Source organism: Cherax quadricarinatus, chromosome 2 (genome assembly GCF_038502225.1).
Source record: "Cherax quadricarinatus isolate ZL_2023a chromosome 2, ASM3850222v1, whole genome shotgun sequence".
Classification (NCBI taxonomy): domain Eukaryota; kingdom Metazoa; phylum Arthropoda; class Malacostraca; order Decapoda; family Parastacidae; genus Cherax; species Cherax quadricarinatus.
The window spans coordinates 45,923,859-45,951,763 of NC_091293.1; the positions used below are offsets into that span (position 1 = coordinate 45,923,859).

The 27,905-nt window shown below is 41.1% G+C and overlaps 1 protein-coding gene across 1 annotated transcript in view; it reads right to left on the reverse strand.

Annotated features, from left to right (window-relative positions):
* Window positions 1-24,317, reverse strand: part of LOC128684051 (importin-9) — a 40,584-nt gene extending 16,267 nt beyond the window's left edge. The window contains exons 1-4 of the mRNA XM_053770196.2: window positions 24,149-24,317; window positions 11,435-11,556; window positions 7,413-7,501; window positions 6,800-7,028 (exon numbers count right to left, since the gene is read on the reverse strand). Coding sequence (XP_053626171.1) covers window positions 6,800-7,028; window positions 7,413-7,501; window positions 11,435-11,556; window positions 24,149-24,278 — 570 coding nt within the window. The 5' untranslated portion in view covers window positions 24,279-24,317. The remainder of the gene's footprint in view (window positions 1-6,799; window positions 7,029-7,412; window positions 7,502-11,434; window positions 11,557-24,148) is intronic.
* Between the last annotated feature and the right edge of the window lie 3,588 nt (window positions 24,318-27,905).

Here is a 27,905-nt window from a genome sequence, read left to right on the forward strand (position 1 = left end):
TGAAACTAGTGCTGATGTCAGTGAATTTAAGGCCAGCAAAGGTTGGTTTGAGAGATGTAAGAATCATAGTGCCATACACAGTGTGATAAGGCATGGTGAGGCTGCCAGTTCTGACAAAAAAACGGCTGAAAAATATGTCCAGGACTTTAAGGGGTATATAGAAAAATTAAAACCCCAACAAGTGTTCAAATGTGACGAAACAGGCCTCTTTTGGAAGAAAATGCCAAACAGGACCTACATTACTCAGGAGGAAAAGGCACTCCCAGGACACAAGCCTATGAAAGACAGGCTAACTCTCATGTTTTGTAGTAATGCGAGTGGGGATTGCAAAGTGAAGCCTTTACTTGTGCATCACTCAAACTCCCAGAGTGTTCAAGAAAAACAATGTCAACATTAAATTGTGTGTGATGCGGAGAGCAAACAGTAAGGCATGGGTCACTAGGGTCATTTTCCTTGACTGGTTCTATGACGTGTTTGGCCCCACTGTGAAAAAATACCTTCTGGAAAATAAATTGTTACTCAAGTGCCTCCTGGTAATGGACAATGCTCTTGCTCATCCTCACAACTTGCAAGAGCAATTTGTAGGGGAGTTGAGCTTCATCAAAGTGAAGTTTTTGCCTCCTAATACCATTCCTCTCCTCCAGCCCATGAACCAGCAGGTCATTTCAAACTTCAAAAAAACTGTACACTAAAGCAGTGTTTCAAAAGTGCATAAAACAGATCCTGCAGCACACTGTGTATAATGAGAGAAAAAACTGAAATCATGATTTTTCGATTAAAACAGCAACTTTGCAGTGTTTTTTCGTATGTTTTTTATAGTTGTATTTGCGATTTCTTGGTCTCATTTGATAGAATGGAAGACATATTACAGAAATAGAGATGATTTTGATTGGTTTTAGCACTGGAAATGGCTTGAAACTGAGCTCAAAGTAGCGGAAATGTTAAATTTTTGCCGATATTCAAGAGTAAACGAACGACCTCACACATCTAATACACGTCAGCTGGTGGGTCTAATATACATTCACAAATATGGTGATGATATTTATACAATTATTACAGTATTGCATAACAGTAAATCTATTTTTTGGTGTGAATAAAAATTAATTTTGTGAATAAAAAATCAAAATGGAATTTATTTGTAAAGCCTCAAAACATAACTAATGAACAGAGGAAATGTTAGTTTAGTGCCAGGAATACCTACATTGGTTATTCTGGACCCTATTTTGAAATTGGAATATTTTGAACTTTGTGTTAAATTGGCCAAATTAACAATTTCCGATCACTTTATTTTGTAGTTGAAACAGTTGACTTGGCGATTTCTTGTGCTCAATCGATAGAATAAAAGTAATACTAGTGAAATAGCTAAGAATTTGGTTGATTGGAATAATGTAATTGGCCTAAAATGGGAGTCAAAGTCGGCAAAATCGCCGATTCGTAAATATCGCTGACACATCAAAATTCGCGAGAGCATAATTTCGTCAATTTTCCACCAAATTTTGTACTTTTTGTTTTATTACCTTCACAAAAAGATTCTCTACGATTTCATAAGAAAAAATAACAAATTTTTTTTTTTTAAATTCTTGGACACTGGTGCGTGACTCCAAATTTGGGCCTTGGACCCTGAAAGGGTTAAAAGTGACCTCAGACACTGAATGAACCTTACGAGTTCTGGAAAGATCACTTCAGTATCCTCAGTTGCATAAACCCTATAGGTAAGGCTTGGGAGGGAGCGACTTGCAGGACTTCGAACTCTGCTTGGAGAAAACTGTGGCCAGAATGTGTACAAGAGAGGGATTTTGAAGGGTTTGGGGCTAACCCTGAGGAGCCTACACCAGTTGTTGAATCTATTGTGGCATTGGGGAAGTCCATGGGGTTGGAGGTTAGTGGCGAGAATGTGGAAGACTTGGTGGAGGATGACGATGAAGAGCTAACCACTATAGAGCTGCAAGAGCTTCAGGTGCAACAGCAGATCACAGCTCAGGAATTTGCTTCAGAGGAGGAAGAGAGATTAAGGAAGTTGCCTTCGTCAAAGATTAAGGACATTTGTGCAAAGTGGGTTGAAGTGCAAACCTTTATGGATGAACATTATCCTGACACAGCTCTTGCAAGCCGTATTGGTAACATGTACAACGACACTCGTGTCCAATTTTATGGAAATCTTAAAGAGATGCCAGAAACAGAGCTCTCTGGACAGATATTTTGTGCAACAGGGGTCCAGTGACTCAAGCTGGTTCTAGTGGCATTAAAAAACAAAGAAGGGAGGTAACTCCAGAAAAAGACTTGTTACCTGAAGTCTTTATGGAAGGGAATTCCCCTTCCAAACAATAGTACACCTCCATCAAATCCCCTCCTCCCATCTCATCACCCATCAGTAAGTCCACAATAAAGGTAAGTGTCATTTCAGTATTGTTTATTGTGCATGTCTCATTGTTTTCTGTAAAGGGAAATGTATATTTCATGTAAAAAAATTATTTTGTTTAATACTTTTGGGTGTCTGGAACAGATTAATTGGATTTCCATTATTTCTTATGGGGAAAATTAATTTGGCTAACTCCAAATTCGGCTAAAGGCAAGCTCTCTGGAACGGATTAATGCCGTTACCCAATGGTCCAGTGTACATCATGTTTCTATGTTATTAATTTTTTTGTTTCAACAAGTCGGCCGTCTCCCACCGAGGCAGGGTGACCCAAAAAAGAAAGAAAATCCCCAAAAAGATAATACTTTCATCATCATTCAACACTTTCACCACACTCACACATTATCACTGTTTTTGCAGAGGTGCTCAGAATACAACAGTTTAGAAGCATATACATATAAAGATACACAACATATCCCTCCGAACTGCCAATATCCCAAACCCCTCCATTAAAGTGCAGGCATTGTACTTCCCATTTCCAGGACTGAAGTCCGACTATATGAAAATAACCGGTTTCTCTGAATCGTCAGGTCCCAAGTACCATTCGTCTTCATTCGCTCCTATCTAACATGCTCACGCACGCTTGCTGGAAGTCCAAGCCCCTCGCCCACAAAACATCCTTTACCCCTTCTCTCCAACCCTTTCGAGGACGACCCCTACCCCGCCTTCCTTCCCCTATAGATTTATATACTTTCCATGTCATTCTACTTTGATCCATTCTCTCTAAATGACCAAACCACCTCAACAACCCCTCTTCTGCCCTCTGACTAATACTTTTATAAACTCCACACCTTTTCCTAATTTCCACACTCCAAATTTTCTGCATATTTACACCACACATTACCCTTAGACAGGACATCTCCACTGCCTCCAACCGTCTCCTCGCTGCTGCATTTACCACCCAAGCTTCACATCCATATAAGAGTGTTGGTACTACTATACTTTCATACATTCCCTTCTTTGCCTCCAAAGATAACGTTTTCTGACTCCACATATACCTCAACGCATCACTCACCTTTTTTCCCTCATCAATTCTATGATTAACCTCATCCTTCATAAATCCATCCACCGACACGTCAACTCCCAAGTATCTGAAAACATTCACTTCTTCCATACTCCTCCTCCCCAATTTGATATCCAATTTTTCTTTATCTAAATCATTTGATACCCTCATCACCTTACTCTTTTCTATGTTCACTTTCAACTTTTTACCTTTACACACATTCCCAAACTCATCCACTAACCTTTGCAATTTTTCTTTAGAATCTCCCATAAGCACAGTATCATCAGCAAAATGTAACTGTGTCAATTCCCATTTTGAATTTGATTCCCTATAATTTAATCCCACCCCTCTCCCGAACAGCCTAGCATTTACTTCTTTTACAACCCCATCTATAAATATATTAAACAACCATGGTGACATTACACATCCCTGTCTAAGACCTACTTTTACCGGGAAGTAGTCTCCCTCTCTTCTACACACCCTAACCTGAGCCTCACTATCCTCATAAAAACTCTTTATAGCATTTAGCAACTTACCACCTATTCCATATACTTGCAACATCTGCCACATTGCTCCTCTATCCACTCTATCATATGCCTTTTCTAAATCCATAAATGCAATGAAAACTTCCCTACCTTTATCTAAATACTGTTCACATATATGCTTCAATGTAAACACTTCATCTACACATCCCCTACCCACTCTGAAACCTTCTTGCTCATCCGCAATCCTACATTCTGTCTTACCTCTAATTCTTTCAATTATAACCCTACCGTACACTTTTCCTGGTATACCCAGTAAACTTATTCCTCTATAATTTTTACAATCTCTTTTGTTCCCTTTCCCTTTATATAAAGGGGCTATACATGCTCTCTGCCAATCCCTAGGTACCTTCCCCTCTTTCATACATTTATTAAACAAAAGTACCAACCACTCCAACACTATATCCCCCTTGCTTTTAACATTTCTGTCATGATCCCATCAGTTCCAGCTGCTTTACCCCCTTTCATTCTACGTAATGCCTCACGTACCTCCCCCACACTTACATTCTGCTCTTCTTCACTCAAAGATGGTATACCTCCCTGACCAGTGCATGAAATTACCACCTCCCTTTCTTCCTTAACATTTAAAAGTTACTCAAAATATTCTCGCCATCTACCTAATACCTCCATCTCCCCATCTACTAACTCCCCTACTCTGTTTTTAACTGACAAATCCATACTTTCCCTAGGCTTTCTTAACTTGTTTAACTCACTCCAAAATTTTTTCTTATTTTCATTAAAATTTCTTGACAGTGCCTCTCCCACTCTATCATCTGCTCTCCTTTTGCACTCTCTCACCACTCTCTTCACCTTTATTTTACTCTCCATATACTCTGCTCTTCTTATAACACTTCTGCTTTGTAAAAACCTCTCATAAGCTAACTTTTTCTCTTTTATCACACCCTTTACTTCGTCATTCCACCAATCACTCCTCTTTCCTCCTGCCTCCACCCTCCTATAACCACAAACTTCTGCCCCACATTCTAATACTGCATTTTCAAAACTATTCCAACCCTCTTCAACCCCCCCACTACTCATCTTTGCACTAGCCCACCTTTCTGCCAATAGTTGCTTATATCTCACCCAAACTTCCTCCTCCCTTAGTTTGTACACTTTCACCTCCCTCTTTCTTGTTGTTGCCACCTTTCTCTTTTCCCCATCTACCTCTTACTCTAACTGTAGCTACAACTAAATAATGATCCGATATATCAGTTGCCCCTCTATAAACATGTACATCCTGGAGCCTACCCATCAACCTTTTATCCACCAATACATAATCTAACAAACTACTTTCATTACGTGCTACATCATACCTTGTATATTTGTTTATCCTCTTTTTCATAAAATATGTATTACTTATTACCAAATCTCTTTCTACACATAGCTCAATTAAAGGCTCCCATCTACATTTACCCATGGCACCCCAAATTTACTTACTACTCCCTCCATAACATTTTTACCCACTTTAGCATTGAAATCCCCAACCACCATTACTCTCACACTTGATTCAAAACTCCCCACGGATTCACTCAACATTTCCCAAAATTTCTCTCTCTCCTCTACACTTCTCTCTTCTCCAGGTGCATACACGCTTATTATAACCCACTTTTCACATCCAATCTTTATTTTACTCCACATAATCCTTGAATTAATACATTTATAGTCCCTCTTTTCCTGCCATAGCTTATCCTTCAACATTATTGCTACTCCTTCTTTAGCTCTAACTTTATTTGAAACCCCTGACCTAATCCCATTTATTCCTCTCCATTGAAACTCTCCCACCTCCTTCAGCTTTGTTTCACTTAAAGCCAGGACATCCAGCTTCTTCTCATTCGTAACATCCACAATCATCTCTTTCTTATCATTTGCACAACATCCACGCACATTCAGACTTCCCACTTTGACAATTTTCTTTTTAGTAATCTTTACAGGAAAAGGGGTTACTAGCCCACTGTTCCCGGCATTTTAGTTGACTTTTACAACAGGCATGGCTTACGGAGGAAAGATTCTTATTCCACTTCCCCATGGATATAAAAGGAAAAGTAATATGACCAAGAACTATTAAGATAAAATCAAAGAACTCTCAGACGAGTGTGTATAAATAAACATGTACATGTATGTGTAGTGTGACCTAAGTGTAAGTAGAAGTAGCAAGACATACCTGTAATCTTGCATATGTATGAGACAGACAAAAGACACCAGCAATCCTACCATCATGTTAAACAATTACAGGCTTTCGTTTTACACTCACTTGGCAGGACGGTAGTACCTCCCTGGGTGGTTGCTGTCTACCAAATAAGCCGTGGAATATAGTTCTTCTCCATAAAATGTATTTTTGGTTTATACTTTTGGATGTCCGAAATGGATTAATGGAATTACATTATTTCTTATGGGGAAAATGGTTTCAGTTTTAGTCAATTTCACATTTCGTTGGACTCTCTGGAATGAATTAAAGATGAAAAGGGAGGGTCCACTGTAGATTGTTTTGTCAGATATGATGAGAGAGGGGAAGGGAAGGCACAGCAAGTAGGAAGGCCATGTTCTCTATGGTACAACATGTTGGGAGGGAGAGTACAGAGAAAGAGGGCTGAGTACCAAACATTGTTTTGAATGTTAAATAATATTTAAAATTAGATATGGAATAGAATGGTTCAGGAATGCATTTACCAATACATCACAGGTGTCTTTGGGATAATAAGTTCTTAGTTTTGAACACTTTCAAGTTATGAAAGATCTCCAGGAACATCTCTTTCATAAGTTTCAGCTCTACTGTACTCTTAACTTTTACTGGAATTACCAAAAATTAAAATTACTTCTTAAAAAAATCTTTTATCTTACCTCCTCCTCACAAAAGATACGATACATCTCAGGAAGGATGACTGGTGCAACCTGAGGAATGTGCTGATCTGTTAAATCCCGAGAGAACTCAGTGAGGACCCGCATAGCCCCATGAACTGGTGCTTCCTCTCCAGTTTTCAGAGCCACCATCAACAAATCAAACAGTCCACACCACTGCTCTGGCCAGTCCCAGTGGGCAATGGCTGATATTGCATATGCAACAGATGACCTTACAAGAGTAAAAATGAGTGATAAAGTTTCTTAATAAAATTGCATTAAAATATTATAGTGCCAATGAATTGTGTTATATTTATATTCAACTAATAAAAAACTTTCATTCCAAGTATATTTGTGTCAACTGACATATCCCAACATGAAGTTAACAAAATTCTGTCAATGCAGTTCACCAGGTTACATGGATAACATACAAGCAAGAGCAGAATATTATTCTTTTACTAAAATAATCAACTGCCTTAATATAATTTTCTTAATTTTTCACCAAATTTTTAACTTTTACAGTAATCAGATTTGTGTTCTGCATTATTAGTAAATAATTCTTAAAGTAAAATAAAATTATACTGTATGCCTGAAAGCAAACCAGTAAAGTACCTACCTAACTTTGCTAATTGGCTCGTGTAAGCCATGTGGAAGCAGCTCTCTTATTTTCACTTTGGCATATTCGGGACATTCTGGTACACGAAACTGGTAAAAAATGTATTCATTGGTTTCCATTAGTGAAATATTTCAACACATACATCATAAACAATGTTCTTTCTTAATTATACTTTATTTATTCATGTGCCTGTAGACCCTTATAAATCTTGTGTGCTTGTGGAATAACTACATAACGGAACAGTAACATTAACTGGGCTGAAGGAAACTAACTGCTATTTAAATAAATCTTTAATACATATCAGAGCACTAATACACAATACTAGAAGAATTAGGTATAGAGTGCAAGAAATGATGGGATAAGGGGTTGCAATGAAGTGACAATGGAGATAACATTCTTACTGTGTAAATTTTTATTTAAGACCATTTTTACTATCTATTCATTTTGTGTGTGTCAACCACATTGTAAATTTGCAAGGTAATAAATGAATCTGAATTTGAATTATTATTACTTGTTTAGTAACTGTGTAATCTTTAGAATAATTCATTTGCTACCTATACTTTGTACTGCTTATACAGTGGACCCCCGCTTAACGATCACCTCCCAATGCGACCAATTATGTAAGTGTATTTATGTAAGTGCGTTTGTATGTGTATGTTTGGGGGTGTGAAATGGACTAATCTACTTCACAATATTCCTTATGGGAACAAATTCGGTCAGTACTGGCACCTGAACATACTTCTGGAATGAAAAAATATCGTTAACCGGGGGTCCACTGTATAAGCTCTCATATTACCTCCAGTGCAATACTGATTCCCAACAGTTGCGCAATCTTTATTTACTACTTGTCATAGGCATATGAGGTCTATGATGTGTGTGATGCACAGAGTAAAAAAAAAAATAGAAAAAAAATAGGAAAATTGAGTTAATCTTACAAAAAAAAATAGCTGAACTTTCTAGCAACACCCTGGTATAATTATCATCGTTATACGATGTTTCTACAAGGAATTATAGTCATTTATAACATGCATGGTGACAGCGCCTTGCGTAGCATGCGCGCTGACATGGCACTTTTTTTTCCGTGTTATTTTTTATCAACTTATATTTTTCCTTCTAATACAATAAAATTTCACCATTGGAGATCGTACCACAGTGGGCGGAGCGAATGTGGTCTGGGAACCAATCAGGAACCTCCCCTGGGAATAAGTGCTGACAAGACACAGCAGCCAACAAAATGCTCTATTCTGGTGCTAATATCAATTATAAGGCTTATTTATCTATCACAATTGATCTAATATGACATAAGGCAATATAATAATAGCATAAAAGCAAAAAAAGTATGCCACAACAAATAATATTTAACATAATATGATGCCTGAGAGGAAAGGGACTTTATGGACACAACCCACCACAACGCTTATACTTGTTCTCTCGTCACTATTAAGAAAAAAAATGGATCTGGACGATGGCTAACTCAAATAAACACTCGTAGGTTACAGAAAAAGTGTAAAGAAAGCGAATTTTTCAGGGCAGGCGCATGTATCAGCCATTATCTCAGAAGTTAGCTATTTACCTATTTGGGGGCAGTCCATCATTATTTATGAATGAATTGACCTGATTTTTACAACAAACATAAAAGAATGATTGCTCTACATGATGAAGTTGGCCTTTATGAAGTATCCCAAATATATTTAGATTTGTGTGGGTAAACAAGGCCGATATCTTCCTGAAATGTCATACAACTTATGAACTGTAATTTTTTTTTTTAGAATGAAGATAAGGTTTATTACAGAACTGGTTAACTTGGGGTGATGGAATTAGAAGTGTTCTATCAGCAGCAAGTGTCAAAACCACTTTTCCAAGTAATACTTTGTAGGAGTGCCCTTCCAAATGTAAATTTTAGTAAATTTTGCTTTTTTTCATTTGCTTTTTGGCCAATCTTTCTGAAACTTCATCAAAGCATGGTTGATATAAGCTACTAATAGTACACCAAAAATGAACGTAACTGGTTGACAAATAAAAAAGTAGACCCATTTTCATTTAATGGCCCCTTATATCAACCTTTATTAATAGGTAGTAATATCTTTTCTATTATTAATACATTGTTAATTTTGCATTAGTCATGTGATTGCAAACATCGATCCCAACATTAACCTCTTATTAAATGACACACACAATCCTAACAACAATGGCCTTTATTACACCGCTACTCAGGCTAAGACACTACTCAGTGCCAACAATAACATAACAGTAATCAATTACAATGTCAATCATTAAGCAAGCACTATGATGACCTCCAAGCACTACTCAATTCTCTAAATGTCTGTATGTCTATCATTACTCTCATTGAAACATGGCTAGAACATGTTACAAACATCTATTCCATACCTGGCTACATGGCCATACACAATTGCAGGCCAGACCAATTAGGAGGTGGAATGGCTATACGTACAGTGGTACCTCAGGAAACAAACAGCTCAAAACGCAAACAATTATGTAAGTGTATTTATGTAAGTGCTTTTGTAAGTGCATTTTTGGGGGTCTGAAACAGATTAATCTAATTTACATAATTCCTTAAGGGAACAAATGCATTCAGTGTCAGCACTCGAACAGCCTTCTGGAATGAATTAAGTTTGTATCCCAAGGTACCACTGTACACTGCTCCGATGAACTAGAATGTATAAATTCTACTTGCACAAGGGATGAATATGGTGAATATACATTTGCTAAATTTAAATCCAAAGACCTTAAAAAACCTCTAACAGTTGGAGCAATTTATAGAGTACCTCACTCCAATATTTACTCATTTAGTGAAAAACTAAGACACATGATAACTAGTACAGAGATGAACAACCACCACCTGATACTTAAAGGGAACTTCAACATAAATCTCATCTATGACCATGACCCACAAGTAACTGAATTCACAAACACTGAACAGCTGCATACTTCTACCAACAATAACAAAACCTACAAGAATCTGAAACAAATGCCTCCTTACTAGACCATATCTGGACAAACACTATTATTTTTTTTTATTAACACACTGGTCGATTCCCACCAAGGCAGGGTGCCCCGAAAAAAGAAAAACTTTCACCATCATTCACTGAATCACTGTCTTGCCAGAAGGGTGCTTTACACTACAGTTTTTAAACTGCAACATTAACACCCCTCCTTCAGAGTGCAGGCACTGTACTTCCCATCTCCAGGACTCAAGTCCGGCCTGCCAGTTTCCCTGAATCCCTTCATACATGTTACTTTGCTCACACTCCAACAGCACGTCAAGTATTAAAAACCATTTGTCTCCATTCACTCCTATCAAACACGCTCACGCATGCTTGCTGGAAGTCAAAGCCCCTCGCACACAAAACCTCCTTTACCCCCTCCCTCCAACCTTTCCTAGGCCGACCCCTACCCCGCCTTCCTTCCACTACAGACTGATACACTCTTGAAGTCATTCTGTTTCGCTCCATTCTCTCTACATGTCCAAACCACCTCAACAACCCTTCCTCAGCCCTCTGGACAACAGTTTTAGTAATCCCGCACCTCCTCCTAACTTCCAAACTACGAATTCTCTGCATTATATTCACACCACACATTACCCTCAGACATGACATCTCCACTGCCTCCAGCCTTCTCCTCGCTGCAACATTCATCACCCATGCTTCACACCCATATAAGAGCGTTGGTAAAACTATACTCTCATACATTCCCCTCTTTGCCTCCAAGGACAAAGTTCTTTGTCTCCGCAGACTCCTAAGTGCACCGCTCACCCTTTTCCCTCATCAATTCTATGATTCACCTCATCTTTCATAGACCCCATCTGCTGACACGTCCACTCCCAAATATCTGAAAACATTCACCTCCTCCATACTCTCTCCCTCCAATCTGATATCCAATCCAATATAAATTAACCCATACAAATAAAAATTAAACCCAATGAAATTACAAGCAATATATTTTTATTATAAAATTTTAATTATCCAGAACTCAAACTTTAATAACTGCTGTACCATTCTTACCTTTTCTGAGTCTGTGCACCAATGGGCTTCAACATATTGCTTAAGGAGCACAGATGCCAACTGTCGGATGGGTAAGGGGCCATTACGATCCAATGTAAGTTCTACCAAATGGACACCAAATTCTGCACAGTAAATAAAAAAAACTGATAAACCATACAAATGCAATAATTTCATATAATGACTAACAGAAAACCCACTACTAAAACAGTATACTGAACAACAGTGTAAAATTTATCACCATTTGCTTAATACAGTATTTTTAATATTTAAACCTTCATTAGGTCCTGGTCTACCTCTCTGAAATACAGCCTCTTCTCACTTAACGACTGAATTCTGTTACTAAGACCACATCGGTAAACGAATTTGTTGCTAACTGAGGAGCATACTACAGTGGTCCCTCGTTTTTCTTAATTAATCTGTTCCTGGAGCCGTTACTATAAATGAAATTTACGATTTATGAATCAATTTTCCCCATAAGAAATAATGTAAATACAATTAATCCGTTCCTGACACCCAGAAGTATTAACCCTTTCAGGGTCCGTCCCGTAGATCTACGGCTGGTCGGTGAGTGTCCAAACCGTAGATCTACGCCAAAATTCTAGCGCCGTCAAATTTAGCGCGAAAGCGCTCATAGGCCTACATATGAGAGAATGGGTCTGCGCCGTGGGTGTGCGCCGTAAACAAAAAATCTAGGCGCCTGCATAGCATTGTGGGAACGCCGGCTCAGTCACCCTTGTTCACCATGCCTCGTCGCAAGTCAGCTCTCACTCCCCGGAAAATTGGGACTCTCCTCTTCCTGTCTGATAGTTCTGACACTGATGGAAGTGGAAATGAAGACGAATTCTACGGCTTTGATAAGTTAGTGACCGAAAATAATGACCAGGATATCGATAATAGTGCAGAAAACCCCGACGATCCTCGACCTTCTACCTCTGGTGTGGGCACTCGTGACTCACCGTCGGGTGTTCCTAAACGTAAGAGAAAACTAATATTTTCCCGTGGCCTGGCCTCTGACTTCAGTAATGACGATGATTCTGACGTGGATTGTGATTTTATTGCACTCGACGATCATTCGAGTAGTGATAGTGAGGAAACATATTCACCAGTGAAGCGTCGGTATGTTCGCCGCCGCATGCGCTCGGGTAGTGTACCCTATGCTGTGCCCAGGGGACGGAGTACATCCCGGAGTACATCCCGGAGTACATCCCGTGGCCCTACACCCGTTTTAGGTAGTGATAGTGAGGATGATGTGGCTACACTTGGCATGGATGGGCCACAGACATCAGTGGATGGTGTTAGTGGGGCTGGTGGTGGTAGTGGCACCGCCATGCGTGACTTGCTGTGCCACGTGGGAACCCACGCTGCTGACTCGTCAGTTCAAGGACAAAGCGGAGCGTCACCCACCAGCCCGCCACAACCACCCGTACAACCAGCCTATGATGTCCAGTATCCACCAGCAAACCGTATCTGGGATTGGCAGCCCTCACCACTTTGATGACTCGCAAAGTGGAATTCTACCTACCTGTCCCCTTGGAACCACGGCCAATGAACTGGAATTCTTTGAATTATTCTTTGACCAGCCATTGATGGAAATTATTGTCAGGGAAAGTAATAAGTATTTTCAGTACACCATGGCAAATACGATCTTATCACCACAGTCAAGACTACACAGGTGGAAAGAGACGACTGTTGCAGAAATGTATTTGCTTTTTGCAACAATAATGCTTATGCCTCACGTCTATAAGCATAATATAAAAGCATACTGGTCCACAGATCGGCTAATTTGTACCCCATCCTTCAGTGAAATAATACCAGTGAACAGGTTTATCTTACTGTTACGTATGTTGCACTTCTCTGACAAAACCAGGCCTGACAGAAGTGACAGGTTATACAAGATTAGAAATGTTTTCATGTATCTCAAACAAAAGTTCAGGATATACTTTTATCCATTCAAGAATCTTGTAATTGACGAGTCTTTGATTTTGTTCAAAGGTAGACTGTCATTCAAGCAGTATATACCGAGCAAGAGGAACCGCTTTGGTATAAAATTGTTTGTACTCTGTGATTGTGACAGTGGCCTGGTGTTGGATATTGTTGTATACACGGGTAGTAAAACATTGAAAGATACCAAGATGTTATTGGGTATATCAGGTGACGTAGTGAGAAACATGATGGCACCTTATCTTGGTAAGGGCCATACATTATATACCGATAACTGGTACACAAGCCCATTACTCAGTGATTTCATGCGAGTGAACAAGACAGATGTGTGTGGCACAGTGCGTTCTAATCGTAAACATATGCCCAGGCTCAACGCAGGTGTTCGTGGTGATGACGTGCAGGTGTTTACTGCCAATGACATCATGGCATTACGGTGGCATGACAAACGAGATGTCACATTGTTGACAACCATTCACCGTAATGAAATGCAAGACAGTGGCAAAGTTGATCGAGTGACTAATGAACATATTCGAAAACCAGTGACAGTGATTGATTATACACAAAACATGCGCTTGGTTGACAAGTGTGACATGCAGATTGGTTTTGTTGACTGTGTTCGTAAGAGTTACAAGTGGTACATGAAACTTTTCTTCCATCTCATGGACATTTCAATGCTGAATGCATATAATATGTACCAAATAAAGACTGGTAACAGACCACCGTATGGTGAATTTTGTTTGTCTGTTGTCAGACAACTCATAATGAAGTACCAGGTAACAACACCTGCAATACAACATGGTCCTCGAATTCATCACAATATACCCAAGCGTTTGAGAAGAGAAGGTGATCATTTCATAATACAGCTTCCTTCAACTCAAAAGAAATTTGCTCAGAAGAGATGCATTGTCTGTGCACAAACAAAACGACGGCAACAAAGACGCAAAGACACTCGGTTTATGTGTGAGGAATGTAAGGTGCCTCTGTGCATGGTGCCTTGTTTCAAGGAGTTCCACAAGCTCCAGCAGTTCTAAAACCATGTCCAGTGATTGTAAATATGTAAATATATGATAGAACATTAGTATTATACAATATTTGTGCATGTTTATTGTAATAAACAACAGTGGTAAACAATAATATGATAACTTTAGTGCGGTTATTGTGTTCAATACAGTGAGTATATATATATCAATTATATACAGTATTGGTCTCTCAGGCCCCAAATGTTAGTAGGAATAGAAAAAAATTGGAAAAGAAAAGAAAAAACAACTAAAACAACAAAATAATATAATACGCGTATGTGGAATTCGTCGATGTTGCCGCCACCACATCATTTTCTACAAACTTCTTGGCACTGTATCTCGGTAAGTACTGATCAGATTCTAATTTTTTTTGTTTTATTACCTTCACAAAAATATGCTCTTTAATTCTGTAAGAAAAAATAATTTTTTTTTTTTCAAAATTTCTTGGACACTGGTGCGTGACTTCAGATTTTGGCCTTGGACCCTGAAAGGGTTAAAACAAAAAAAAATTTACTTGAAATATACATCAAGTACATAAACAATACAATGGGAAATGATGAATGAAACATTAACAGCATAACACTTACCTTTATTGGAGATTCTTCTTAGTGTACGGGAGACTGGAGGAGGAGAGAGTGTGGATTGTTTATAGTCTGGAAGGGGAATCCCCTTCCATCAACACTTCAGGTACCAATTGCTTTTCTGGGGTTGCTTGTCTTCTCTGTTTCTTAATGCCACTAGGACCACCTTGAGAGACAATGGAGTCCTGTCTCGCAAAATAATTGTGGAGAGAGCTCTGTTTCTGGCGTCTCTAACACTTCCCTAAAATGGCCCAAGACTTTGTCACTGTACATGTTAACAATATGGCTTGCAACAACCTTGTTAGGGTGATGTTTCTCCATAAAGCTTTCCATCTTACCCCACATAGTAAAAATTTCTTTAATTTCTGAAGAAGGCACCTTCTTCCATCTCTCTTCCTCTTCCTCTGCAGCAAGATTCTGAGCTGCAATGTGTTGCTCTTCCTGCTGAAGCTCTTGCAGCTCCTCAGTGGTGAGCTCTTCATTGTGGTCTTCCACCAATTCTTCCACATCCTCCAAACTCACATCCAACCCCATGGAACTCCCCAGTGCCACAATTGATTTTACAACAGACATAGGCTCATTAGGGTCAGTCCCAAACCCTTCAAAATCCCTCTTGTCGACACAATCTGGCCACAATTTTCTCCAGGCAGAGTTCAAAGTCCTGGTAGTCACTTCCTCCCAAGCCATACCTACAAGGGTTATGCAATGGAGGATGCTGAAGTGTTCTCTCCAAAATTCCCTTAGGGTCAAGTGAGTGTCTGTGGTCACAGTCAAGCACCTGTGAAACATTGCTTTTGTGTAGAGTTTTTTAAAGTTTGCAATGACCTGCTGGTCCATAGGTTGGAGGAGAGGAGTGGTATTCGGGGGCAAGAACTTTACTGTGATGAACCCAAACTCCTTGAAAATTAGGTCATCCAAGTTTGGAGGATGAGCAGGTGCATTGTCCATTACTAGCAGGCACTTGAGATCCAATTTCTTTTCCAGTAGAAACTCCTTCACACTAGGGCCAAACACTTCATTGAACCGCTCAACAAAAATCTCTCTCGTGACCCATGCCTTACTATTAGATTTCCAAAACACACACAATTTACTCTTCATAACATTGTTTTTCCTGAACACTCTGGGATTTTCAGAATGGTACACTAGTAATGGCTTCACTTTGAAATCCCCACTAGCATTAGCACAGAACATTAGCGTCAGCCTGTCTTTCATAGGCTTTTGTCCTGGCATTGCCATTTCCTCTTGTGTAATGAAGGTCCTCCTTGGCATTTTCTTCCAAAAGAGGCCTGTTTCGTCACAACTGAACACTTGTTCAGGTTTCAGTCCTTCAGCCTCTATGTACTCCTGGAATTCATGCACATATTTTTCAGCCGCCTTGTGGTCCGAACTGGCAGCCTCACCATGCCTTACCACACTGTGTATGCCAGTACGGTTCTTAAATCTCTCAAACCAGCCTTTGCTGGCCTTAAACTCACTCACATCACCACTATTTGCAGGCAATTTCTTTACCAAATCTTCATGCAACTGCCTAGCCTTTTCACAAATAATCGAAGTCATAAGAGTATCTCCTGCTAATTGTTTCTCATTTATCCACACCAATAATAACTTCTCAACCTCTTCCAGTACTGGTGATCTCATTTTTGTCAGCATAGTTACTCCCTTTGCAACAACAGCATCCTTGATTTCCTTTTTCTTGGCCACTATGGAACATAAGGTTGTGTAGGGTTTCTTGTACATCCTGGACAGTTCGGCCACACTTGTACCACTTTCATATTGTTCAATGATGGTTTTCTTAAATTCAATCATATTTCTCAGCCTTTGCTGGCCTTCTCACTCACATACCACAGGCTTGGCACATTTATTAAATAATTGAACCTGCTTTTAACATTTCTATCTTTATCCCATAGGCTTCCCTATCTTCATCAACATTTAACAATTCCTCAAAATATTCCCTCCATCTTCCCAATACCTCTAACTCTCCATTTAATAACTCTCCTCTCATTTATCCACACCAATAATAACTTCTCAACCTCTTCCAGCTTCTCTTTGTTACTCCCTTTGAGCATCCATGGCCACTAGAACATCGGCCACATGTACCACTTTCATATTGTTCAATGATGGTTTTCTTAAATTCAATCATATTTCTCACCTTCTTTACCACAGGCTTGGCACTAGGAGCTTTCTTTGGTACTTGCAAGCACTAAAATAAATGGAATACTACGAAATATTTCGCTGGAGCACGTGAGGGGACGTTCGCTCACTGGTAAACAATAGTACTTGCAAGCACTAAAATAAATGGAATACTACGAAATATTTCGCTGGAGCACGTGAGGGGACCTTCGCTCACTGGTAAACAATGCCAGACTATGCCGCCACTGCTCACACCATGGGTACGTGTCCCGGACGAACTATGACTCGCGAGTCAACCTATGAAAAGCGAGTCCATGTTTATACGAAAATACTCCTATGATTGGCGAAATTTACAATTGCCAGGAACTATGAAAAGCGAGGAACCACTGTATACGTAAGGGTAGTGGGTTGAGTCAATCATCTTTGATATTGTTTTAATGTCACCTTTGCACCATTTACAACATTTCTGATATATTTTTAAATGTTTACACAGTAGTGTACTGTATATTGTAAAAAAAAGAATAGAAGAAATCAGCTCTAATATACATTATTTAGGTATGCATACAGGTCAGAGAGCCCGTCGTAAGTCCGAGTCATCTGTAAACGAGTAAGTCGCTAAGTGAGGAGAGGCTGTATTAAGCTCTGGATTGCTTTTCAGAGTCCAGTTAAATACAGTGGACCCCCGCTTAACGATCACCTCCCAATGCGACCAATTATGTAAGTGTATTTATGTAAGTACGTTTGTACGTGTATGTTTGGGGGTCTGAAATGGACTAATCTACTTCACAATATTCCTTATGGAAATAAATTCGGTCAGTACTGGCACCTGAACATACTTCTGGAATGAAAAAATATCGTTAACCGAGGGTCCACTGTAATCTGGAATTGAACACCTCCAGTCAACTTGATTGAAATAAAAATCCCCATTACAACTACATATTTGAATCTATACACCTTTACAATTTCATAACAGGCAATTCCTATACATATTCACATAAGTTTGGGTTCTGCAAGCACACCTAAAAGTAGCTCTTCACATCCTGTTATCAATAAAGTTTCTTGAATTAATATCAATTCTGGAAGCTCCAAAAGTTATAACAGAGTTATGACTTATGTCAAAATAGAAAGCTCTGGCAATTATAAAATCCTGGGTAGCTATAACCCTAAATTAACTCTAACAGTACTAAGATCTAATTCAGATGAAACATATGACAGTGGCAATTTTTTCAATTCTCGCTACAAAACTATTGTATACATCCTAAGTTAATTGCCAGTTAAAAAAATCAATTATAAAACCTGTTATAGTAATAAAGTCATTGTCATACACAATTTCCAGCTACTGTAGTTTTATTTTATGAATTTGTACAAAAGGAACAAAGTTCAGTTCAGTCCAAAACACTGGTAAACCTTTACCTTGGATATACCTTTGAAGAGTTTAGAGAGTTTCACTACTCTCAGAGCCCGGCCATGGGCCAGGCTCGTCTGGTGCTTGCCTGGTTAACCAGGCTGTTGCTGCTGGAGGCCCGATGCCCCAAATATCCATCACAGCCTGGTTGATTTGGCACCTGGTGAAGATACTTGTCCAGTTTCCTCTTGAAGGCTTCTACCCTTGTTCTAAATGTGTTTCTGATATCTTCTGGCAAGATGTTGAATAGTCTGGGCCCCCGGATGTTGATACAGTGTTCCCTTATTGTCCCCACTGCACCCCTGCTCCTCACTGTGTTTATTTTACACTTCCTCCCATATCTCTCACTCCAGTATGTTATGGCAGTGTGCAGATTTGGGACCAGGCCCTCGAGTACTTTCCAGGTACATATATACTTATTATAAGAACATAAGAAAGAAGGAACACTGCAACAGGCCTACTGACCCGCACGGAGCAGGTCCATGTCCCCCCCCGGAATAGACCAATGACCCACCCAGTCTGGTCATCCCACACTCAAGGATGGAGCACTGCACCAGACCCAGCAGCAAAGCTAGTTGGGTCCAACTCACACCCACTCATGTATTTATCTAACCTATTTTTAAAACTACACAACGTTTTAGCCTCAATAACTGTACTCGGGAGCTTGTTCCACTCATCCACAACTCTATCATTTGTCTCTCTCTCCTCTGCTCCAATGAGTACACGTTCAAGACTTGAAGGCAGTCCCAGTGATTTAGGTGCTTTACCAGCTCAATATGAGCCATAAACAATCTCTGTATTTGTTCTAGCTGATATTTCTCCTGCCCTGAACAGAGCCGTCAGCACTGAGCAATATTCTAAATGAAGGAGCACCAGCGATTTGAAGAGTGTCACCATCGGCATTATTTCCCTTGTTTTGAAAGTTCTTAATACCCATCCCATCATCTTCCTGACTGTCATGATCTTTGCCTTGTTTTGGTCTTTAAAAGAAAGGTCAGCTGACATAATTATTCCCAGGTATTTTACATGTTTCTTTCGTTCTATTTGGTGATCCCCTTGAGTTTTGTATACAGTGTTCCTTTTGAGTTCTTCATTCTTTCCATACCTAAGCAGCTGGAACTTATCACCACTGAACGTCATGTTGTTCTCCACTGCCCACTGAAAAACCCTGCTTATGTCTTCTTGTACTTTTTCAGTGTCCTCTACTTTAGTGACTTTCATGCTTATTTTAGTGTCAATTTTCTTAGATATGTATTGGATAAGTGTTGAAGTTTAAGTTGCTGTTAATGTGCACCTAATAATTTTCCCTCATTTCATTGTTCAATAGCTAATATTTATCCATGTTCAACTGAATATTTTTAGTTTATTGCCAAACAATTTGTAGGTCTTATGAATACTGAAAACGAATTTCATGACTGTTATCCATGTAAATATGTTTACAAGCTCATCATTCACCATTTTGTTAAGGATAACAGGACCTGGACTAGGTGATGCAAGATAAGATTTTGTTTGGATTATAATCCAAAGCATTAACAACCCAGGATAACCCAATCAAGTCCATGCATCACCAGGGACTGCAAGCCTTATTTCCATCAGAATTGTTAATATGTGATCCACAATCAACTAACACCTGAGTACCTACTAATTAATAGGTGAACAGGGGATGCAGGTCTAAGGAAACACATCCAACATTTCGCACCTGCCGGGAAATGATCCCAGTAAATAAGTGCGTGAAATGAGAACGCTGCCAACCGAGTCATGAGCAATCCCACGGGTTTAAAAACAACAGGATTTGGATGTGATATGATAAAGGTTGCATTATAGGCACAGAAGACTAGTTCAAGTTCCTGGCAGCATTAGGCAGGTCATTCACACATACAAGTATTAACAGAGGACCCAGGACTTGATACTTTGCTATTCTTAAGTTGCATAAATCCTCGTGAAATCTTACTTTTTAGTATGAATGTGACCATGTTTTCATTTGTTTTATATATTTGCCAGTCACTGGCAGCGAGTACAGTCACTGCCAGCGAGTACAGTCACTGCCAGCGAGTACAGTCACTGCCAGCGAGTACAGTCACTGCCAGCGAGTACAGTCACTGCCAGCGAGTACAGTCACTGCCAGCGAGTACAGTCACTGCCAGCGAGTACAGTCACTGTCAGCGAGTACAGTCACTGCCAGCGAGTACAGTCACTGCCAGCGAGTACAATCACTGCCAGCGAGTACAGTCACTGCCAGCGAGTACAGTCACTGCCAGCGAGTACAGTCACTGTCAGAGTACAGTCACTGCCAGCGAGTACAGTCACTGCCAGCGAGTACAGTCACTGCCAGCGAGTACAGTCACTGCCAGCGAGTACAGTCACTGCCAGCAAGTACAGTCAGTGAGTACAGTCACTGCCAGCAAGTACAGTCAGTTAGTGAGTACAGTCACTGCCAGCAGTAGAGTCAGTCAGTGAGTACAGTCACTGCCAGCAAGTACAGTCAGTCAGTGAGTACAGTCACTGCCAGCAAGTACAGTCACTGCCAGCGAGTACAGTCACTGCCAGCGAGTCCAGTCACTGCCAGCGAGTCCAGTCACTGCCAGCGAGTCCAGTCACTGCCAGCGAGTACAGTCACTGCCAGCGAGTACAGTCACTGCCAGCGAGTACAGTCACTGCCAGCGAGTACAGTCACTGCCAGCGAGTACAGTCACTGCCAGCGAGTACAGTCACTGCCAGCGAGTACAGTCACTGCCAGCGAGTACAGTCACTGCCAGCGAGTACAGTCACTGTCAGCGAGTACAGGCACTGCCAGCAAGTACACTGCCAGCAAGTACAGTCACTGTCAGTGAGTACAGTCACTGCCAGCAAGTACAGTCAGTCAGTGAGTACAGTCACTGCCAGCAAGTACAGTCACTGTCAGTGAGTAGTCACTGCCAGCAAGTACAGTCACTGTCAGTGAGTAGTCACTGCCAGCAAGTACAGTCACTGTCAGTGAGTACAGTCACTGCCAGCAAGTACAGTCAGTCAGTGAGTACAGTCACTGTCAGTGAGTAGTCACTGCCAGCAAGTACAATCACTGTCAGTGAGTAGTCACTGTCAGTGAGTACAGTCACTGTCAGCGAGTACAGTCACTGCCAGTGAGTACAGTCACTGCCAGTGAGTACAGTCACTGCCAGTGAGTACAGTCACTGCCAGTGAGTACAGTCACTGCCAGTGAGTACAGCCACTGCCAGTGAGTACAGTCACTGCCAGTGAGTACAGCCACTGCCAGTGAGTAGTCACTGCCAGTGAGTACAGCCACTGCCAGTGAGTAGTCACTGCAAGTGAGTACAGTCACTGCCAGTAAGCACAGTCACTGCCAGTGAGTACAGTCACTGCCAGCGAGGACAGTCACTGCCAGCGAGTGCAGTCACTGTCAGCGAGTACAGTCACTGTCAGCGAGTATAGTCACTGTCAGCAAGTACAGTCACTGTCAGCAAGTACAGTCACTGCCAGCAAGTACAGTCACTGTCAGCAAGTACAGTCACTGTCAGCAAGTACAGTCACTGTCAGCAAGTACAGTCACTGTCAGCAAGTACAGTCACTGCCAGCAAGTACAGTCAGTCAGTGAGTACAGTCACTGCCAGCGAGTACAGTCACTGCCAGCGAGTACAGTCACTGCCAGCAAGTACAGTCACTGCCAGCAAGTACAGTCACTGCCAGCAAGTACAGTCACTGCCAGCGAGTACAGTCACTGCCAGCAAGTACAGTCACTGTCAGCAAGTACAGTCACTATCAGCGAGTACAGTCAGTCAGTGAGTGCAGTCACTGTCAGCAAGTACAGTCACTGTCAGCGAGTACAGTCACTGTCAGCGAGTACAGTCACTGTCAGCGAGTAGTCACTGTCAGCGAGTACAGTCACTGTCAGCGAGTAGTCACTGCCAGCGAGTACAGTCACTGTCAGCGAGTAGTCACTGCCAGCGAGTACAGTCACTGTCAGCAAGTACAGTCACTGTCAGTACAATCACTGCCAGCGAGTACAGTCACTGCCAGCAAGTACAGTCAGTCAGCGAGTACAGTCAGTGAGTACAGTCACTGTCAGCGAGTACAGTCAGTCAGTGAGTACAGTCACTGTCAGTGAGTACAGTCACTGAGTACAGTCACTGTCAGTGAGAACAGTCACTGTCAGCGAGTACAGTCACTGTCAGCGAGTACAGTCACTGTCAGCGAGTACAGTCACTGTCAGCGAGTACAGTCACTGCCAGCAAGTACAGTCACTGCCAGCAAGTACAGTCACTGCCAGCGAGTACAGTCAGTGAGTACAGTCACTGTCAGCGAGTACAGTCAGTCAGTGAGTACAGTCACTGTCAGCGAGTAGTCACTGTCAGTGAGTACAGTCACTGTCAGTGAGTACAGTCACTGTCAGTGAGTACAGTCACTCAGTGAGTACAGTCACTGTCAGCGAGTACAGTCACTGTCAGCGAGTACAGTCACTGTCAGCGAGTACAGTCACTGTCAGCGAGTACAGTCACTGTCAGCGAGTACAGTCACTGTCAGCGAGTACAGTCACTGTCAGCGAGTACAGTCACTGTCAGTGAGTACAGTCACTGTCAGTGAGTACAGTCACTGTCAGTGAGTACAGTCACTGTCAGTGAGTACAGTCACTGTCAGTGAGTACAGTCACTGTCAGTGAGTACAGTCACTGTCAGTGAGTAGTCACTGTCAGTGAGTACAGTCACTGTCAGTGAGTACAGTCACTGTCAGTGAGTACAGTCACTGTCAGTGAGTACAGTCACTGTCAGTGAGTACAGTCACTGTCAGCGAGTACAGTCACTGTCAGTGAGTACAGTCACTGTCAGTGAGTACAGTCACTGTCAGCGAGTACAGTCACTGTCAGTGAGTACAGTCACTGTCAGCGAGTACAGTCACTGTCAGTGAGTACAGTCACTGTCAGCGAGTACAGTCACTGTCAGTGAGTAGTCACTGTCAGTGAGTACAGTCACTCAGTGAGTAGTCACTGTCAGTGAGTACAGTCACTGTCAGTGAGTAGTCACTGTCAGTGAGTACAGTCACTGTCAGTGAGTACAGTCACTGTCAGTGAGTAGTCACTGTCAGTGAGTACAGTCACTGTCAGTGAGTACAGTCACTGTCAGTGAGTAGTCACTGTCAGTGAGTACAGTCACTGTCAGTGAGTACAGTCACTGTCAGTGAGTACAGTCACTGTCAGTGAGTACAGTCACTGTCAGTGAGTACAGTCACTGTCAGTGAGTACAGTCACTGTCAGTGAGTACAGTCACTGTCAGTGAGTACAGTCACTGTCAGTGAGTACAGTCACTGTCAGTGAGTACAGTTGTTGTTCTTACTGTGAACGTCATATTAAATAAACAAACAAACATTCATACTCATTAAGCGCTAAACACGCACGGGCCACAGCGGTACTTTCTTCACTTAAAACCACACAAGAGAAATGAGCACAATTCCCATTTGCACGGCAAGAGACAAACAAATTATGGAATGTCTGCCCGAGTTCATACATATTACTGGCGCTAATGAGAGGGAAAAAAAAAAAAGGTGTGTGAAATAAGGGAAGGTTGCGCGGGTAGGGAGGTGAACTTCGGTGGTGGCGACCATTGTCACTTCTGCCTCTTATTTCTCCCCTCCCGTCCGGTAATCTCACCTTCCGTCACCTCCAGCACGTGGATCTGTTCCTCAGCTGCACGTCGGACGTCGGCCTGAGGCGAGAGGATGTTGTTTAGGTTGTCTATGAGGGCGTCCCGGAGGCCGTTGTTAAGGTCGAGGCCGGCCATGTTGCCACCACTCAAGACATCACAACATTGGCGGCCATCATGGCCGCCACTGCCATGAAGACCGCCAAGCGCAAATACCACAACCACCACTAATAACACGACTACCACCGACACTACCACTTGAAATAAAACTATTATGTCTCTAAATCTATAAGAATATAACAAGATTTGGCTCCTTCACTCGATATATAGACTTATAAAACAAAACATCTTTGTTTACTTGTTCGTATCCTGCACTTCTGGCCTAGACTACAAATTTAAATACAAATCGAATAATATTCATCAGTAAATAACAAGATAATTATATTTCTGATATTGAATTCTTATATAAATATTGTCAGAATGCTTTACCGAAACTATAAGACACTGTAGATAAAAACATAAATTATCTGAAGCCATTCTTAGAAATATGCATGAATTTGGCGGGAACCAGATGGAATTTCAAAATTCAAAAGTCAAGGTAATAAAGTATTTATTTTATTTATTTATGTCTTTGCAAATATTACATTGAGATTATGTATTTACAATAATGGGTTTCCAGATTTCCCATGCCAGCAGATACCGAGTGCATAGTATGTGCACAGGCTTGGTTTCCGTTTGCCTTGGGTTTCTGTGACTGTATTCCCTGTTGGTGCATGTTTCCCTGTCTTACTTCTATCCTCCCTAGCACCAACAATGGAGCTCCCACCATTTGTTTTTGGTAATATATCCTCACTATTGCTAGTGGAGTCCTCTTGTTTGCTATTTCCTGCGGTATTTCTAGTTTGCAATATTGGTTTTATCTTATCTTTGACTACACTTGTTTCCCTACTATGGCTCCTGTCCCCTATGAGGTCATTCATATGTATTCCTTCCTGCGTATAATTCCCGACTACCTGGACAAAATCTCCAGCTTCACCATTACTGTCTCCCAGGACAGCATCTCCAGCTTCCCCATTACTGTCTCCCAGGACAGCATCTCCAGCTTCACCATTACTGTCTCCCAGGACAGCACCTCCAGCTTCACCATTACTGTCTCCCAGGACAGCACCTCCAGCTTCCCCATTACTGTCTCCCAGGACAGCACATTATGGGCCGACATAACATTATTGGCTTACTAACTACTTAACACTAAGAATTATATCACCTGGAGTTTACCTGGAGAGAGTTTCGGGGGTCAACGCCCCCGCGGCCCGGTCTGTGACCAGGCCTCCTGGTGGATCAGCCCCTGATCAACCAGGCTGTTGCTGCTGGCTGCACGCAAACCAGCGTACGAGCCACAGCCCGGCTGATCAGGAACTGACTTTAGGTGCTTGTCCAGTGCCAGCTTGAAGACTGCCAGGGGTCTGTTGGTAATCCCCCTTATGTGTGCTGGGAGGCAGTTGAACAGTCTCGGGCCCCTGACACTTATTGTATGGTCTCTTAACGTGCTAGTGACACCCCTGCTTTTCATTGGGGGGATGTTGCATCGTCTGCCAAGTCTTTTCCTTTCGTAGTTGAGTGATTTTCGTGTGCAAGTTCGGTACTAGTCCCTCTAGGATTTTCCAGGTGTATATAATCATGTATCTCTCCCTCCTGCGTTCCAGGGAATACAGGTTTAGAAACCTCAAGCGCTCCCAGTAATTGAGGTGTTTTATCTCCGTTATGCGCGCCGTGAAAGTTCTCTGTACATTTTCTAGGTCGGCAATTTCACCTGCCTTGAAAGGTGCTGTTAGAGTGCAGCAATATTCCAGCCTAGATAGAACAAGTGACCTGAAGAGTGTCATCATGGGCTTGGCCTCCCTAGTTTTGAAGGTTCTCATTATCCATCCTGTCATTTTTCTAGCAGATGCGATTGATACAATGTTATGGTCCTTGAAGGTGAGATCCTCCGACATGATCACTCCCAGGTCATAGTTGTACAGTAGATTATTAATTATAAGTGAATCTAATTTATATAAGACAAAAGATATATTCATATATTCAAAAATGCTTTTTGTGAAAACAATGATTCAATTATATTCCTGTCAACAATCGATAAAAGGTTCAAAGTAATTGTTGAAATTATGATAAGGGAATATGTATTGAGTATGTGTGTACTGAATATTGAGCATTTAGTCTAGGGTGATTAAGTGGCTTTTGAGAAGAGTCTTAAATTGATTTTGAGACCGGGTTACTTTAGTATCTTCTGGTAAGGAATTCCATATTTTGGAGCCCTTTATGTGCATAGAGTTTTAACACAGTATGATATGGACACGAGGTATATCAAAAAGAGATCTGTGTCTTGTGTTGTGGTCATGTGTCCTGTTAAGGTTGGTGAGGATAAGGTTGAGTGGAGGGTTTATATTTGTGTGTATTGTTCTGTGTATGTAGTAGACACATGAATAAGTATGGATGTTCTTAATGGTGAGCAGATTCAGACTTTTGAAAATTGGTGGAGTATGCTGTCGGGAGTGGGAATTTGTTATCATTCTGACTGCTGCCTTTTGCCGGGTTATTAGGGGTTTTAGGTGATTTAGTGTTGTTGATCCCCATGCACAAATTCCATATGTGAGACAAGGGTATATGAGTGAAAGGTACAGTGCCAGGAGAGCTGATTGTGGAACGTAGTACCTTATCTTTAATAGTATGCCTACAGTCTTGGAGATTTTCTTGGTGATTTGTTGTATGTGTCCGGAACTTAAGGCTGTCAGGGTGGATACCTAGGAGTTTTTCCTCTTCAAGTCTTGTGACTGGTGATTCGTTTAGCGTTATGTTAAGTGGATCATTTGCAGCTTTGTTTCCAAACTGAATGAAATATGTTTTATCCGTATTCAGGGTAAGTTTAGTAGTCATCATCCAGGCAGATATTTTCTGTAATTCGGCATTGACAGTGTTTGTTAGTATGACTGTGTTTGGATGCGAGAAGACGTATGTAGTGTCATCTGCAAATAATATGGGTTTAAGTAGCTGTGATGCATTCAGTAGATCGTTGATGTAGATGAGAAAGGGGAGTGGTCCAAGAACGCTTCCTTGTGGGACTCCTACTGTGATTGGTTGGGTGGAAGAGTTTGCACCATTTGCATACACATATTGAGTTCTCCTACTAAGGGATGGTTTTAGGTAGTTGAGGGAGTGGCATCTGATACCATAGTGCGTTAATTTGGAATACAGCAGTTCATGGTCGACTGTATCAAAAGCTTTACGTAAATCAATGAAAATGCCCAGCGAGACTTCTTTCTTTTCGAGTGCGGTATATATTAGTTCTAGCATGTGTATGATAGCGTCATTTTTTAAGTGCTGAGAAAATAAATAAGCAAGTAAAGTAGCTAAATAAATAAATAAATTATGTAAGTAAATATAGTAAGAACAGTAATAAAACAAGTAAGTTAAGTAAATTAAGCAAAACACATTGCAAGTTAAAAAGGACCATAAATTAACAAGTTAATTAATGGTAAGACACATATGCAACAGTTAGGTAACTTTATTTCGAAACGTTTCGCCTACACAGTAGGCTTCTTCAGTCGAGTACAGAAAAGTTGATAGAAGCAGAAGATACTTGAAGACGATGTAATCAGTCCATCACCCTTAAAGTTTTGAGGTGGACAGTCCCTCAGTCTGGAGAAGAGCATTGTTCCAAAGTCTGAAACAATATTGTTTCAGACTCTGGAACAATGCTCTTCTCCAGAC